The sequence below is a fragment of the Boleophthalmus pectinirostris genome, unplaced genomic scaffold (assembly GCF_026225935.1).
Source record: "Boleophthalmus pectinirostris isolate CB_2022bp ecotype Guang Dong unplaced genomic scaffold, ASM2622593v1 HiC_scaffold_7, whole genome shotgun sequence".
Taxonomy (NCBI): domain Eukaryota; kingdom Metazoa; phylum Chordata; class Actinopteri; order Gobiiformes; family Gobiidae; genus Boleophthalmus; species Boleophthalmus pectinirostris.
In genome coordinates this window covers 24,878,429-24,895,661 of record NW_026571473.1, presented here as the reverse complement: position 1 = coordinate 24,895,661, position 17,233 = coordinate 24,878,429, and the positions used below count along the sequence as shown (strand labels likewise).

At 40.4% G+C, this 17,233-nt stretch overlaps 2 protein-coding genes across 3 annotated transcripts in view; one reads left to right on the top strand and one right to left on the bottom strand.

Annotated features, from left to right (window-relative positions):
* Positions 1 to 712: 712 nt before the first annotated feature.
* On the top strand, positions 713 to 9,678 carry atp1b1a (ATPase Na+/K+ transporting subunit beta 1a). Its single transcript, XM_020918842.2, has 6 exons — positions 713 to 983; positions 5,850 to 5,978; positions 7,527 to 7,682; positions 7,811 to 7,995; positions 8,243 to 8,323; positions 8,402 to 9,678. The coding sequence occupies exons 1-6, from the start codon at positions 890 to 892 to the stop codon at positions 8,660 to 8,662; spliced, it is 906 nt and encodes a 301-aa protein (XP_020774501.1). The 5' UTR covers positions 713 to 889; the 3' UTR covers positions 8,663 to 9,678.
* Positions 9,605 to 17,233, bottom strand: part of nme7 (NME/NM23 family member 7) — a 23,769-nt gene continuing 16,140 nt past the window's right edge. For both annotated transcript variants that reach the window (XM_055164659.1, XM_020918841.2), the window contains exons 11-12: positions 10,458 to 10,565; positions 9,605 to 9,743 (exon numbers count right to left, since the gene is read on the bottom strand). In XM_055164659.1, coding sequence (XP_055020634.1) covers positions 9,711 to 9,743; positions 10,458 to 10,565 — 141 coding nt within the window. In that variant the 3' untranslated portion in view covers positions 9,605 to 9,710. The remainder of the gene's footprint in view (positions 9,744 to 10,457; positions 10,566 to 17,233) is intronic.

The following is a 17,233-nucleotide window of genomic DNA, read 5'->3' as shown; positions in this document are numbered from 1 at the left end:
ATGTAAATATGTATGTATATGTGTGTATGTATGCATGTGTGTGTATACACATTTGTATATATGTATTTTTGGATGTATTTTCTGATTAATATCCCTGGGGGTTGGGGGGTTCAGGTCCTGGGGCAGGGTGGGGTAGTGGGTGATAAGGGTAAAATGTATCTGAAATTTTGTACTCGTGTGCTCTTATTTATTGTTTGCTAATGAATCCCTTCCACCCATGAACACTAAAAATCAAATAAAATATTGATTACAAAAAGTAATCAACTACTGTCGGCCTAGTATTATTGTTAAACTGGCAAGGCAATGAACACTGATGCCATTAAAGTGACTAAAAGTTGTTTAAAAACTGAAATAGGTTAGTTCTTTTAGCCAGATTAACTTGACTTTTCTGTCACCTCTAGTTTGCCCTGTTCAGGGTACAGTGACGGTTGCCATGGAGATAAGCAGCATCATTATGGCTCGTTACCGTTACCAAACTATTCTGGTTTTAGCCTATTATAATTTGTATTATTGTGCTATGTAGGCCTACCTATCTCCTCTGTGGCCTACCCCGTGTGTGCTTTGGGCTCTTTGCTTGCGTAGTACAGACCCCCCTTCGTTCAGCGTGGTCTCTTACGCAAAAAGAAACGGTAGGTTGTGATTTGCTGTGGCGAGCCCTCCCCTCTCAGGGTGGCAACTTATTAGACGAGTTTGCAGGCGGAGTCGGTTTCTCTGTGCGCTAAATTGTGTATGTGTGTGTGTAACATCCTTTACAACTGCTGAAGTCGGGTACGAGACTGTCCTTTTGCGTTTCCTGTAAGGGACAGTCAACACACAAGGCACAAGGCACTCTACCCGATCCGCCTTCAGACTCCCAGAGCGCCGCACAAAGGGGATTTTACCTGGGAGTATGTCGCCAAATAAAGAAAGTGATGGTGGATGGCAGAAATTTCTCTGGAATCCTGAAAAGAAGGAGTTTTTAGGGCGTACCGGCGGCAGTTGGGGTGAGTGAATGTTTTATTTTTCCACGAGTTTGTAAAAGTTATTGTGATCACTTGTTATTACAGTGACATAACATGCAAAGTGTCTCCGCTCAATGGAGGATTTTGTTCTTCTCTCGCCATTTCCTGAACACAGACGGTTAAAGACAGCACCTGTTAGAGCACACTGTCAAACGGCGTGTCGTGACTTCGCCTTTCAATGGAGGCTGCTGCGGCTCCGAGAGACCCGAGTTACATTAGCGCTTAAATACATTCATTTGACGCGAGTAGCCGGGATAGAAAAGCCCACTGACCCGGTAAAGGTTGCATGCAGGCTAATTATCAAAGACTAATCAATAAAACTATCCCTGGAAACACGATTTGCCTCGTTACAGTGGCAATACAGGCCGTTACTCTTGAAGAATCAAATGAAATGTCCATCATAAGTAATGTTTTTGCTTGTAATACATCGTTAAAAGGCGGATTACACGTGTTTAGACTATATGGGGGGCATTGATTTAAAATGTCCCCGTGAAAAGGTCATCTTGAAGGACAGACAGTTGGTTGAGTTTTTTTTTTTTTCTCTCTCTCTCGCTCTTCAAACCGTTTGAACAGTGAAAGTTGGGTTGGGTTGCTCCTTTAACACTATTCATCCAACCTCCAGGGCTTGATTAAAGTCGCTACAAGGACATTTTATTCTTGCATTAATAAGCCCAGCGTTAATCTTTTGGCTACTGCGTACCACAGGCTCAACATACACACGACCAACTCTAATCGTTTTAACCCTCTTTCGTTACTTTAAGGCGGACAATGCACGGCTTATACGGGCGGCATTTGATGGGATAACTCACTACCTGCGTTACGTACCGCTAATCACATCCACTCTAACCAATTCAGGAGTTATAATAAAGGGTATTTCTGTGTGGATAGCCGGGTTGCTTCACAAACTGCTTGGTAACACGGGGCTGAGGACCACATCACGACTCATGTCTCAAGGGCCGCCTCTTCCATATTTTTTTTCCCCTCTGAAAGAAAAAAATGACATTAGACGGCATGGTGTTTTTGCAGAGAAAGTAAATGTTCACGCACTATAAGACACTGAAATAAGTTTTGGTCAACTACATAGCTACTTTAACGTACAAATCTCAGCGTAATAGTTAATTATTCAGGAGGAGTTTGTACCGAAAACAGTAACACGACGGATTTAGTTAGCATTAGCATTGCCGTGTTTTTACTGTCAATAATAGGCTATTACATTTGCTCTTCGGAGCGAAACCTCGATGGCACGTTAGATATAACTGAGCTAACAGCGTTACAAGCAACAGGTAGCCATGTTTGTTCTCCGTTTTCGCCGAAATTGTGAATAAATGAACGCAGTTAATGGACTTGTTGCTGTAAAATGGTGTACTTTGCTTTTTCACGGGGAAGGTGTTACAAATCACGAGTGTCCGTATGGAGGGCATTTCGCGCCGTTTTAGTGTCAACATTAGTCAGAGCTTGGGAAAACAGCGAAAGCTAAAATGAAGTCGTAAAAAGAGACACGCACAGATGAAATGGGGGCGTTTAAGTGTGGTGTGAATGTGCTATGTATGTATGTCCTGTCCACATGCTGCTGCAGAGTGTGTCCGGGTCCGGCCCGTGTGGGTGGGGGAGGGTCGCTCTTTGATCCATTCAAACTCAAAACTGCACTCTGGGACTCTCATGGGGTATTTACATTTCAGCCTGTTTACTACTTTTACTTCCACATGGACTACAAACGGGGCAGATAGTGGAGTTTGGGCCATATAGATTTTTACAGTTAGTGTATGGTCCAAATGTAAGCTGTCGGCATATTGAAAGTGAAAAGACAACATTGACTGGAAACTCTAAAATTGCTTAATAACTAAGAAGTGACCCCTGCTGTGTCCATGCAAAAAGTCCCATTGAGAGGAAGACCCAAACATCTGAGATCTGAAAGTGAAAGGACAACATTGCTGGCTACCTGTATGCAAAGTGACCAAGATTAGAGAGAGATAAAGATAACAATAAAATAGCCTTGATAAAGAAGAGTCTATTGGTGACTACTGGAGTTCCACACAACTTAACTTTAACTGTTTCAATAAACTCAAGCTTGTCCACAACTGTCCAACAATAAGTAGTGACGTGGTAGTTTGTTATCATCATGTTTTGCACACACCCCTCTGTACATCTGGTGTATATAAGATAGTTATAGGGGCTATACACAGCAGTTCATCTAAGTTTACAGCAGTGTAGTAGTCGTCTCTAAGGTGAAAATGTGCTGTGTGCTACTGGGGAATCGACAAGCATATATTGATCAGGAACAATTTACATTTTTACTCCAGAAAGTCAACATTAAGTGCCAACAGCATGGACCCATGGCGTTATTATTTAATAGTGATATAAAAGATTCATTCAGTGTGGGCCAAATTATTGTGAACTGGTAACTGCATGTCCCTAATTGGTTCAGCGTCAACATGGCAGGGAGACACACCTTGTGCATGTGTATATTTGTTTTGCAAATCCCCGCCCACGTCACTAAACATGCTCACTCCAGTACTACCATTCACTATAATTTATGTTTCTATCTCTCTCTTGGAAACTTGCACATTTTGCAGGACAAGTATAAGCACGACTTGCAGCCTGATAGTGCAATGCGCCCCAGCAGGTGCATCTTGGAGCAGCCGCTTTGCTCGCCAACATGCTCATTAGAAAATAGCTCAGCACATGTCTACAGCAGGTGGAGAAATGTAGCAATTTTGTAATTAATGAAAGCCGCAAAACAAGATTTGTTGCATTTTAGCGTTGTAAATATTCAACGGACTCTCACCAATAAAAGGCAGATCTTATACCCAAATAAAGTGCAGGTAGCAGGAAAGCGAAGTGTGAATACAACACAAACATTAGACATTTGAATGCATCTAGGGCCTTAAATATGAAATAAATGTAGGAGAAAACAGTATCTTCTTACACATGTCACAAAGACCAGACATGATCAAGCAGACAAAGCAGAATTCGATGCAAACTGTGTCGTTGAACCATTAAACTTGACAAACTGGTTTTGGATCTGGTAGCACAGCGACATGTATGTGTGCTGCTGTAGTGCATATAAGGAAACAGGTTATTAGCTGAGTGAAACAGAGCAAAGTGGACCCTTCTGGTTTGGCTGGACAATATCACACTTAGACTTAAGCTAGATTTAAAGGTGTGCTATGGAACTTGCTCCACATTATGGGCATCAAACCTGCATGTATCTATCTTGCTCTTTTGCAGGAGTTGTTGTCCGAAAGAATCCTTGAAAAACATGCAGTCTCTCAATGTTTGCAGGCTTGCTCAACATGGTGACGTCACCTGCCTGTCTCCATGGAGGTAGTTTAATGCCATACTGTGGAACTTTTCAGGCAAATCCTGGACGCAAGCAAGTTGTTTGCCGTCATCAGAAAGATTGCATAGTCCATTGTTGTTATTGTGTATGGTTAATGTTCTGTATCGTGTTTTGAATAGTGCACCTTTAACAGCAAAAGTCACTACCCAAGTCACATGTTCACGAGTGTTAGTTATATGAAGACTAGGGATGGGCATTCGATGAAATTTTCTTAATCGATCGTCGGAAGAATTAACGATCGATTATCAATTAATCATTAACGTTTTTATATTAAAATGATCATCATTATTATTACTATCTGCACTACTAATCTGCATAAATAAATTCAACTTTACGACATATAAACCGTAACGACTCTAGAGCCACATCAATCTGTTTGACATTATAATGTGTTTAATTCAGTTTTGCGCAACTCTCACAGAAACCGCATGGCTAATTTGCATAAACTCAGCCAAGATAAAACTACAGCTCTTGTGCCCAGATGCGGTCAATTTCTGTTGGATTAAAAGACACGACTCAGTGGAATACAGGTTAGTGTGACCATATTTGCGTTTGTCAAAACCAGGACACCGTACGGGAGGTGGGAGGTGGGGACTCGTCATCGACATTGCGCAACTCTCACCTGGTAAAGCTTTTTCCCACTGGACACCGAAACATGTGCTGCTTTGTACACTGTGCACATGGACTCACACTTGTCCCGAACGCAACGGAAAGCGTGGAATTTCTTGTACAAGTCATCGTTAAATACGCATATGCACTTCGGTACGTTGCAGGCGGACTGATTGTTTGTGTCTCGCTCCTTCTGAGTGCAGAGAGCTACTTGTACGGACCCCTGTTTGGTCACGCTACGCACAGCAACCTACATTCGGTTTGTCGATTAAAATTTACGTAATCGATGAAATTCTTAATGATCATTTATCGATTAATCGACTAATCATGCCCATCCCTAATGAAGACTATAATATAGACTTTAAAGAAAAATCTCATGTATTTAAAACACGCTTGTAGAGGTCTAAACTACACTTAGCAGATTTTTATACATAAATAAACCCCAAAACATATTGTATCAGACTTTGTGATGTTTGACCATTCAAAGTGATTTGGATTTGACTGGAGATGAATCATGTGTTGCCCACAGAGGAGGGTTTTCATGCTGCTAAACCTGCTGTGAGTGGCAGCACTGAGGGGGAAGGGTCTAAAAGGCCGGAAAGACAAGTGACTCAACCCTGCCCTCCTGGCACTGCAGGCCCCCTACTGTTGCATAATTGGTGTAAATTTTAAATTAGGGGACCAAAATGAAGCCCCACATCACTATTATTCAACAATGGCTTCTCTGATAATGAAGAGAAGAAATCACACAGCAGGATGCAGTTGGTGTGGACTCTGAAACTTAAGAAAAAGCACTCTGTTTTTGTTGGAAGCTGAATTTGAGCTATGTTCTGGTTGTTCTGCTGTGAAGGAAAAAGACCTGAAAATAAACACTTACTTTGTGTTTTTTTCCCCCGCAGCTAAAATCACCTTGTTCTACATCATTTTCTATGGATGTTTGGCTGGAATCTTTGTCGGGACCATTCAGGCATTGCTGCTTACATTAAGCAACTACAAACCGACCTATCAAGACAGAGTCGCACCTCCAGGTAAGATCTGTAGTCAGTTTATTTTATTATTAAGATAACTCGATGTGACTGTAAGCCACATTTCTATTCTATTTATTTATATGATCATTACATTTTAAAATAACTTTTAGGTCTTTCATAAGAAGTAATATACCTCAGTAAATATCAACTTACTGTATTCTTAAGTTTGAGTGGCATGCATATTTCATGACATTGGATGCCATTGTGAGGACTAATGATGATCATTCAAAAGATAGATCAGAATGTTTTTATTGCTGTGAACACATCCTTAATTTTACATCACATGAAACCTATGGATAGATCTGAAATCTATCGCTGAGAAGAAATTCACTTGTTTGTTTATGGCATTGATAATTCAATTCACTAACATTGATAAAAGTGCAGTATTTCTTCTCATAATATGCACCTCTATGCAGCTCTCTAATATTTGACACTGGGTTATTCCTGAGTTAGATACATTTGTCCAGTAGAGCAGTTTCTATGAGGAGGAGCTAGTGGTGAGAACGAGAGTTCAGTGCTGTCTGCTGGAGCCCTGCTCAGTAACTCAGAGGTGTTTTTGGCCCCTGCCCCCTGTGGAGATATTAAAAGTGACTGTTGGGGTGTGCCTCTCTATCTGGAGCCTGCCTGACCTCAGATAGGTTCAGCCATTTTGTCCTTCACCGCTCTAAGCCCGTCAATGGCACTCCCCCCAGGCCACAGCAGTAGTAGTTTACAGTTCACACCCTCCTCTCGGGGAGCATTCATGTGCACCACGATCGAGTTGCACGTCATGTGTAACATACAATTGTAGAAGTTTGTCATAACTGAGGCCCCTAAGCCTGTGCTGCTGAAATCTAATCTGTAATCTTCAGAAAAACACTGTAAATATGGCACTCTCGTTGTTATGGACAGTCTTAGGGTTCCTGTAAACGTCAGAGCAGCTCCGGTCAGACACCTTGTGCCAGCTCTCACTCAGCTCTGGCGCTAGGGTATTTTTAGCTGCTATTGTCAATAAGTGGCTTCATATGTCAGGCCTGTAACAATCAAAGACAAGCAGAGCAGGAGCAGAGCAGTGCATTTCCAGTAGTGGCATGATAAAGGAAGCACAGAGGCGGTTTTTTTCACTAGAGCTCAGTGCGCCTCTCACTCTGGGGCTAAAAGTTTCCATTGTGAGAGAACACGTGAGCCGGGTGGGGGCAGGGCACGGGGAACTTTCACAAGCCTCCACTGAAATCCAAACGCTCTTCGGCAGCCCTCAAATGGCTCCAGTGCTGGTCATATCCAGGGGAGCTAAATGCATCGTGGTACAGCTGGCACGGCTTAATAAATGTCATGTTTCCTCCTTGTGCCATCTGAAGCCACGCCTCACAGGGCCTCGTGCGCACGCTCTGTGGAAAATTACAGCTCTGACAGAGACAGGGACCAGAGGAAATCCCCAAGCCTCAACTGTGGTCCTAAGACAATGGGCCCTACTCTTTCAGCTTTAGCTGTTATCATGCAAATAAATACACAAACATTTTCTCTTATAAACTATGTTTTACACAATCTTAACAACAAATGTCTTTGCAGGTCTATCACACACACCACGGTCGGACAAATCAGAAATAGCCTTCAATATGAATGATCCAGAGTCATATAAGAAATACATCAATACCATAGATGATCTGCTTAAAAAGTATGATGATGATCTGCAGACGAAGGAGAAAAACTATGAGAACTGTGGAGGTAGGAAAACACCAGCCAGTGGTTATATTCAAACATGTTACTACTTTTACATGTTTGTTTGTTGTTGTTTTTTTACTGAATTCATACAATGTAAGTGTTAATGAAGCCTGGATGATGTGTGATTATAGTGGAGCCTCTGCCACACAAAGATCGTGGTCCTCTGTTGAGCGACCAGGGCCAGAAGAAAGCCTGCCGCTTCAGCCGGTCGTTGCTGGGCCCCTGCTCTGGAGAAACAGACACCAACTACGGCTTCAAGGAAGGAAAACCCTGCCTCATCGTCAAGCTCAACAGGATTGTCAACTTCATACCCCGGGTATGTGCGCTGCTCACTGCATCCTTTCTTACCTTTCACTGTTTTATCAAGGTTGAGTTTTAGAAAAGAAGTTTTTTGTTTTTGTGTTTTTGTTAAGCAGCGTTTAGTCACAGTTAATCAAACGGTCCCATTATTACAGTTGAGAGCACTGCACTGAGTAGACTACAGTTCGGTTTACATTTCCATCAATTTTTCTGCAGACATTCCACATTTTTTATTAATTTTCACTTTTGAATTTGTTTTTCAGGCTCCCACTAATGACTCCATGCCTGAATCTATTGCGTCTGCCTTTAATCCCAACCTAATCCCCATTTACTGCAAGAACAAGGTAAAGTCATCCTACAGCTTTAGCCTTCGGAGAGTTTTGTCACATTCAGTCTTAATATTGTTCGTCATGTCATTGCAGAGGGATGAGGACAAAGAAAAGGTTAAAGAAATTAAATACCACGGTATCCAAGGCGGCTTCCCCCTGCAGTACTACCCCTACTATGGCAAGCTACTGCACCCCCAGTACCTACAGCCCCTGGTGGCCGTGCAATTCACCAACCTGACAGTAGGGGAGGAGTTGCGCATTGAGTGCAAAGTGTATGGCGCAAACATCTACTACAGCGAAAAGGACCGCTACCAGGGACGCTTCGACGTCAAGATCACCATCAACAACTCGTGACCTCAGCCGCATCTAAAAATACACGTAGAATTATCAAAACACCACTAGTCTTTGAACATTCACGATATACAGGACCTACACTTAATCTGTTGTGTGCTTTACACTAGCTTCTTCTGTGCGCGTGTCCAGGGTTAGAATGTAAAATACCAGAGTAGCAATAGCAAATATTTATTCTACTGTAAATGAGATATTCCTTGAGCCATGGGATGTGTTTCATCAATTACTGTAACTGCAATTCCACTACTGACGCTTCGCGAGCCGTGTGTATGTGTCCCGCCTCTCTCACCTGATGTGGTTTATATATTTTTGGAGTGTCCCGTGCCGTACCCCTTGCCTCGTCTTCCCCCCTTCCCTCTCTCTCGTCTTATGTCAGCTTCAGTGGTCCAAGGTGTGTATGTGTATGTATGTGTGTGTGTGTGTGTGTGTGTGTGTGTTTGAGGTGTGTGTGAAATACAGCATGGTACTCTGAAGCCACGGCCCGTGAATGAGTTAACACTGCGCTCCATGGACTCTTCCTTTGTGTTTCTTTGACCGAGTTTGTTGTTGGGTTTTGTCCGAGTGGAAGGACACAGTTCGTATGTTTTTGTTCTTGTTCACCTTTAGTTGTAGTTTTGGATTAGCAACATTTCTGTTCCGTTTTCTTCTTAATGATAGTGTAGAGAGCTTTGTGGGTCCAGCCTAAAGACTGTCACCTCCATGGAAACAGTGGCAACTCAGTGCTTTTAAATCTGTTTTGCTGGAGACATCACGTTATGTGATGCAACTTACTATTGAATGTTTTAGCCATTTTCATGGTGGAAGAATTTTATATTTATGCAGTTGTACATTTTTTTCAAAGTGTAATGTAAAAATCCAATACCAAAGGCGCTGGTCTAGAATATCAGAGGTGATGCAGTATGCCATGTACAAATGTTTAGTTGGTGTGAAATACTTAATTCAATGTTGAAGATCAAACACCTGTTTATTTAATCTGCATAAGGCTGAAACAATAAAACGAAAAATACGACAACTGTGAATTCTTTGTACAGTCCAGATTCTTCTCATCCTCTCATCCATCCAGAATCTTGAAGAAATACTGCACCTGCAAAACAAAAGGAAGATGCGATCAGCCTCTTTCCACTAATGTGAATTTAACAGCCTCCAGGCCCATGGGGAAGAAGGTCAATAATGCACTCCTTCTTGACTGCCTCAGCTGTGTTCTGTCTTGGGAAAATGTCCGTCCGCCCGTTCGCTCATGGCTAATGGTTAACACAGAGGCATTTGTCCCAGGGCAGATCAGGAGTTGTGCCCTGAACAATGACGCTCAACCCACTCCCTGCCACAACAACGGGTTTGTTTGAGAGCTCCCTCCATTCTTCCTCTGCTCAGACCAGGGTGATGTGAAGCTGCCTGGCCCACTGCGGTCATGGGACCCAGGAGACCGCGTCAGGGGTGAGGGGGTGAATGTCAAATGGTGTTTAAGCAGCAGCATTAAGACAATGGAGGAATTATGGGACACATCAAAGGAACTACACACATGAATGACAGGGGTGTAGTACTGCCCAGGATGGGAAGATTTAGGAACAACCGCCTGGTGTTAAATGAAAATATAAATAAAAAAGGTAGACATCTGGGTTAAACTGAAATGATGATCTTGACTCTACAAAATCTGGATGTATTTTGGCCACCCACCCCTAACAATTACAATCAGGCATTTTGTTCAGTAGCCATTACGTCTTTTGTTGAAATTAATTTTGGCACATTTTCTCGGTGTTCCTCTTTGTTAAATAAACCAAATAGTAATACCAGTACATACTTCTAACACTCCATCTTCAGGCAGGTCCGTACAGTGCACTGCGTTTTTCACTTTGTCTTTGCCGTATAGCGCCCGTAGAGTTGTAGGACGGAGATGTCGGGCAATTTCCTAGAAGAGGAGAGAAATGGATTAAGTTAGTCACCACAGTAACACACAGAGAACATGCAAACTGGATTGACCCAAGAGAATTAAACCCATAATCAAATAATTGTGACTTTGCCTTATGTGTCATACTGAATATACATTGTCCAGTCCATTGTGGCGTTCTAACTACTACTACTACTACTACTACTACTACTACTACTACTACTACTACTATTTCAAAAGACATTCGGTTATTGCAGGCCAAGCAACTTCAACACGATCCATATGCACACAATAGCAAACTTTTAAGATAAACTCAAGAAAAATAAGACAAAATGGATTCAAACAACGCATTTCCAGAGTTCTGTGATCAGTACTGGCACTGATAGTCCTGTTTAGTTTGATTATGAACAAAAAAGGGTTAGAGCAACTTATTGAAAAACTCATGGCTCCATGTAGTTCCAGCTAAATCAGTTCTTCGTGGTCAGATTGTGTTAAAACAAATGTCAGATTAAAGTCTAACTTGAGTAACAGCTTCAGGCAGTGTCACAGTTGGCATCACACCCCACGGAGTACACCAGCTTCGAAGTATCAATAAAAAAACAAAACAGAAAGCACACTCTTTAAAAATGATGTCTGCTATTTACAGTTCAATAAAGACACCGCATTTGAGTGAGATTTCAAAACTCTTGCCGTTGTCCTGTTGCCACTAATGATTACTCAGCTAACATGTGACCAAAAGAGGAAGAAAACTCAGCAACTTTTATCATCATGGAAACATCCCCAAATCACAAATGTTGACTCAAATGTGCTATGGTATTTCTCAAAACTGAGCATTAAAAAAAGGCCAGAAATAAATTGTGACATGACATACTTCTTGGAACTGAAATATCCAAGATAAGAGTTTCCAAGTTGCCCAAGTAATTTCACCATTTACTCCCAAAACCCTGAAGGAGTGAAGTAAAGTTACCATTATTAACTTGTGAATTCTTTGTGCCGTCCAGATTCTTCTTTGGTTTTGGACTTTTAACCTTTTTCACATCAGACAGGGTCAAATCAAGGGCTCCACATGTTCAAGGAAACATAACTCTCCCACAGGGTCCAGTAATAGGGGACAATGTGTCAATAAATTATTTACCAGGGCGACTCTTAACACTTACAGAGTCTGGGTAGTGGGCATTAAGGGAGAAAGAGTGAATGTGGACAATGTAATAACAAGGTAATAACTACACAAGGTATATAACTATACTGAAATGCTGTATAAACATGTTTCTACTGCTGATGCAAGACTGATCATATTTTCTTTTTCATATACTTCAAGAAAGTTCACTTCAAACTACAAAATTACCAAAACAGGATAGTCTTGTACACTGAAGAAGTTAGACACAAAGTTACTGCCAGTTACCAATTGATGAGGCATTTCTGGAGAATTTAAGTTGAAATGGCAACTATTCATGGCGTGAAAACATTTCCTATGACAGAGCCTTTCTTCTGCCGTGGTTTATGAGTGAATTTTACAAAAGACCGGATCTAACTCAAGGTCATCTGTCACACCTCCATTCTCTTCAAACTCTTTCATTCAGAACAAACAGCCAGGGTCCCTCCTCTACCATTGTTTTAGACAAGACCAGGTCTAAAGCAGAGGGGGGAGCAACTGCATTAGATAACCTAAAGTGTGTTTTTGAAGACTCCATAATTTCCTACAGCTATACTTTCACTCTCATAAAATGTGACCCGTATATGGGATAGTAACAGGATGTGGTAAAAGTGCTTCACTGTGTTTTCAGCCCAGGAATTGATCATTAAGGGTGTGCAAAAATATTGAAATATCGATATATCTTATCGCTTAATGTGATGATACAGTATCGATATCATGGACTGCTGTATTGATATATCACCAAGAGTATTTTTTGGTGTATTTTACTCAATTATTTTGTTACAGAGCTACAGTTTTAGTGCTTGTTTAGAGGAAGGGAACTCTTTTGTGCGACACACTTTACATTTTCACTGTTTTGATGATTTAAATGTTTGCGTTTCATATACACTGCACAAGAAGTGATTTAAGAAAGACTTACTATTACTATTGAAATATATCGTATTGAATCGAAAGTGCACTGAATCGAGGTATGTATTGTATCAGCAACTTATTAATGATACCCAGCTCTATTGATTATCGCCACGCTACTGAAATAAACACATCTGTGAATGAAACAAAACACAAATTTGCGTATGTTTTGATGAGGTAACAAGATTCAAGAGTCAATTTTGGGTAATATAGGACCTTTAACTTCTATAATAGCAGTTATTGTAGTGAGAAGTGGCCTAAACATAATAACATTCACAAGTTTTAATTTATTTAACCATCACTTATTTTAACCTTTAGTAAAAATGGCTAGAGTTGTGTTAGAAAAGAAACACTTGGGGCATTCTCTATGATGTTATTATTTCCATATAGCTAAAAGTCACTTTCAATCCCAGGGCAAAGGGTGTGAGTAAATCCCTGCAGAACTATAAGTACTTAAGTTTTGAGTACACACTTCTACTGCCCTGTGACGTCAGCTGGGACAGGGGCAGGTTGTCTCCATGATAAACACATTTCTCCATAGGACTGCTGCTGGACGTAATAGCATTAGTTACAGATGAGTGCGCGGCTGCCTGCTTTAATCTGATTCCATAGTCCCTATAGTGAGAGCTGGTGTGTAGTGTGCTGAGGAAAAGGTCAGGACAGACTGCCCACTGCCTCCCTGAACATTTACAAACCCCACAGGAGACATTTTGGACATCTTCTGGAGCTTGGGACAGAGCTAGTGATCAATGTGTGTCATAACAGCAGTGATTCAGATTTGCTGGAGAGACGTCGCTACTTACGGGATTTCATTTAGGCAGCATTAGGTGATTAATTTGTATTGTGATTTAATGTCTTCCTTATTCTGTAAAGCACTTTGAATTACTTTGTTTATGAATTGTGCAATACAAATAAACTTGCCTTGCCTAACGAAATAATAACTAGTTTAGTCATCTCCATTGAGCAATCAGACAACCACGTATTCACTGCACAGTACAAGATGCAAAAAGACCAGCATTTTAGCATTTTATGTTATCATGGGACATCCCTGGTTTGGGTTCATTGGTAATAATAAAAGTGTGAAACGAAAGCGTAATTAAGGAAAATTGATACGCACTTGTCACTAATGTCAGTCAGTATAGTCATGTTTTTTGTGTTTTTGTCATTTTTTAAGCAGCTTTTCTATATTTTAATGAAACAAATGCCAAGTTAGGCCCCTGTTTACTGTTGGCAGGCATCAGATTGGTCAAAAATAGGGACATTTCATGTATAAAATTGTGACAAATCAGTGGTTTTGGATAAATCTGCTGGGACAGGGGATACAGGGCTCAAAACTGGGACTGTCTCAGATAATTAGGGACATCTAGTCACTCTAGTACAGTGGCTTGTACCATGTGTGCCAGTCCCAAGTACAAAATGTGCTGTACTATTTCCTCTCTTAAAATTAGAAAAACAAAACCAGTTCATTTTAAATTGTTGTGTGGCCCAAATTGACTCCTCACTTTCTACTTCATTCTGTTTAATGATCCACCATGATTAGTTAATTACCCCGTTTTACAGCTTTCAGTTCATGAATGCAGTAAAAAACAACTGCCATGCTAACAGAGCACTGTCATTTATACCCTTTTACAAATTTAACTTTATTACATTAAAAATCAAGTTGAGCATCTTGGACAAAAAAAGTGATTCAATTTTGAAATGATGGGCCATTATTATAATTTTATGACGAAGGCTTGGGGCTTTTTGCCAATAAAACCCAACTGCTTTCTATGACCTCTTGATATAATTCTCTGTTACAAGCATGGCCCTTTAACCACCCTGACACCGCTGACTTGAAGCTAACATTATTTAGGCTAATTGGCTGAACTAAGTGGCCTAATATGATGTGCTGCACTATCAGACAGGAGTAGCTCAGAGCGCACGCAGTTTAGAAAGCCTTGTATCTGTACCTCTGCGCTGATAGTGGACATCACAAGACCTCAGTATCTTGTGACCGAGGAGAGCGGAGGTGTGAGAGAAATAATGTATTGAGAAATAACCTACACTATCTAGACATATTTCCAAATCTTTCACGCATACTTAAAGCAACATTGCACAAGTGTTTACTCTGGATTTAAGAAAATTAAGTTATCATATCATAATAGAGAACGCAGTGAATAACAAAAGCTTGAAAAGGAACTAGGTAAATACATAGGAATGTAACGATATCCAAATTTCACGGTACTATGGATATTATCACGATATGCATCTAACATTACGATATTTATTGCGATATTTGGAAAAGGCTGACATAATTGTAGGTGGAACACTTTTTTGCTTTTAAAATACAAGATTTTGGTGTGAATTATTACTGTCATAATCCCAAGAATATAAGCTGTTGCTACTATAACATAATGCATTTAAGCAAAGGAACTTGTAATTCGATATATTGTGACAGTCCACGATATTATTGTGAGACTTTTGACGATATGATATCAAGATATTGTGGTTATTGTTACATCCCTATAAATACAGTATATCTGTTTGCTAAATGTCAAGTTAAAAAACAACATTGCAAACATGGGAGCACTGACCCAATTCCCTGATTAACCATAAAAACAAGCAACCGAATGAGAGTATGGTAAGGTGGGCTATAGTTTGTTTATGTTCCTGCTGCCCCATAATGAGAAGGTCCATGGTTCACTTCTGTTCACTGTTTATTTATTTGTGAAGTTGGCTTGTTCTCCCAATTCCCGAGACGCAATGGAGCCAGGATGACTCCCTGGTAAAAGACTATGAATGTTAATGGGACTTCCCTGGTTTAATAAATGTAAACAATGTCGACCTAGCACATGCTCTTACACCCACATTGTATTCAAACAAGCTGTGTTCTGTTTATAGATCCCTGTTCAGTCCTTGGAAAGAATCAATACACACACAGCTCGGTCTAATAATAGAAGACGTGACCTCCCATGCAGCCTGGTGTTGCACTGATGCTTGGCTCCATCTGACACATAATGATTACAGGAATGTTTCCTTCAGACCAGTGGTAAAAGAAGAGACAGTGGCTCTTGGGAACAACATGTTTTCTCACCTTCGTGGTGTTCCACATGTATCTCTAGTGGAGGAATGTTCAGCAGTTACCATGGTGACACAATGCATTCATTAGCAAACACTGACAAAAGATTTTAGACAGTGTAAGACAGTTACAGTTTTAATTGATGAACTCTTTCTTTTACAAAATATATATATTATAATATATAAAATATTATGAACAACATGAAACTTTAAGAAAAATGCAATTTCAACACAATGTTTTAACATTAACTTGTATGCAAATAGAAACAAGTACATTTTTCTTGGAAAATCCCGCACTCGGCATCCACTTTTCTAATTTTTGACATTTTGCTGATGAGGGTGTCACGGTCAACAGTCAAAACAATCGTCCTTTAAGAGCGTTTGGAAAGAGCCAAGTCTTCATTTGTGCTGCTCTGGTGGGAAGTGGCCACGCACAGAGGCACTGGAAACGCTCCTATGCTGAGCACCACAGAAAATGACCAATATTTTTATAGAAAATATAATTAAAATATTTTAGCAGAAAATCAGCCGAGGGCCAGATTAAAGGGCTTGGAGGGCCAGATTCAGCCCCTGGGCCATATGTTTGACACCCCTGGTCCAAGAACTGTTCATGGTCTCACTGAATTGTTTGATTTTCAACAAAAAGGTGAGCATAACAGTACAAAACCTCTCACCTCTTTAGTTCCAACCAAGTCAGCTCTTTCTAGTCCAATTGTATTAAAATAATGCTCACATTAAAGTTTAACTTAAGTATCAGAGTTTCAGACAGAGTAGTGCTTTCAGTTAGCTTCACAACCTCGGGGAATGCTGATGACAGCTCCAAAGTATCAATACAATCTTATACAGAGGAAGTGAGAGCTAGAGTGGTCCAAATTTGTACACAAGAGTTGAATTGTCAAAACAAAAGTCAAAATAATTATTCATGAGGTTCTGCACAATAGGCTGTGGTACATATGCTGGGTACTGTATTAAGCTCCGTTTTGTGAAATGGATTTCTGAACATCTCCCCTGAGTAGTCTTTCCCTATATATTATGTTCCAGTTTGTTCAAGAAAACAAATATTGCAAAATAAAAATACTATGCCCCTGTAAGTATGATGAAGTCTATTATCTTTGGTTGACAATATTAACAAAGATAAGAAAATATTTGTAGATGCTTGAATTAAATATCTTAATTAATAAATAAATAAGGGCCCATACTATGCTCAAAAACATACCTGGAGTTGTGTTTTGTTTCATTCACACAAATCCTGCATATTTAGGCTGAATTCTTCTCTCAATCAGAACACACACCATTCCACCTTGTGATGTTCTGTGGTAATACAGGAAGTGCTCCACTGTGTTTTTAAACTCCATACACCTACACTAGAATCATTTGAATAATTTCAAGCCCTGAAATTGACAAACAAAGGTCAAATGTAGCTGTTAACTTGAAAATCACTACATGGAATCACAAGATGGAACAGGGCTTTGGAGATGTAAACAGACTAATAACAAAGGATCTTTCACATATGTGAATGAAACAAAACACAACTCTATGTATGTTTTTGATGAGGTAACAACATTCCAGC

Bases quoted from the DNA above. Each gene is read 5' to 3' on its own strand.
- atp1b1a (XM_020918842.2), top strand. From the start codon at position 890: ATGTCGCCAAATAAAGAAAGTGATGGTGGATGGCAGAAATTTCTCTGG. The intron at 984-5,849 runs GTGAGTGAATGT...TTTCCCCCGCAG, and splicing joins GCGTACCGGCGGCAGTTGGG to CTAAAATCACCTTGTTCTAC. The intron at 5,979-7,526 runs GTAAGATCTGTA...ATGTCTTTGCAG, and splicing joins AGACAGAGTCGCACCTCCAG to GTCTATCACACACACCACGG.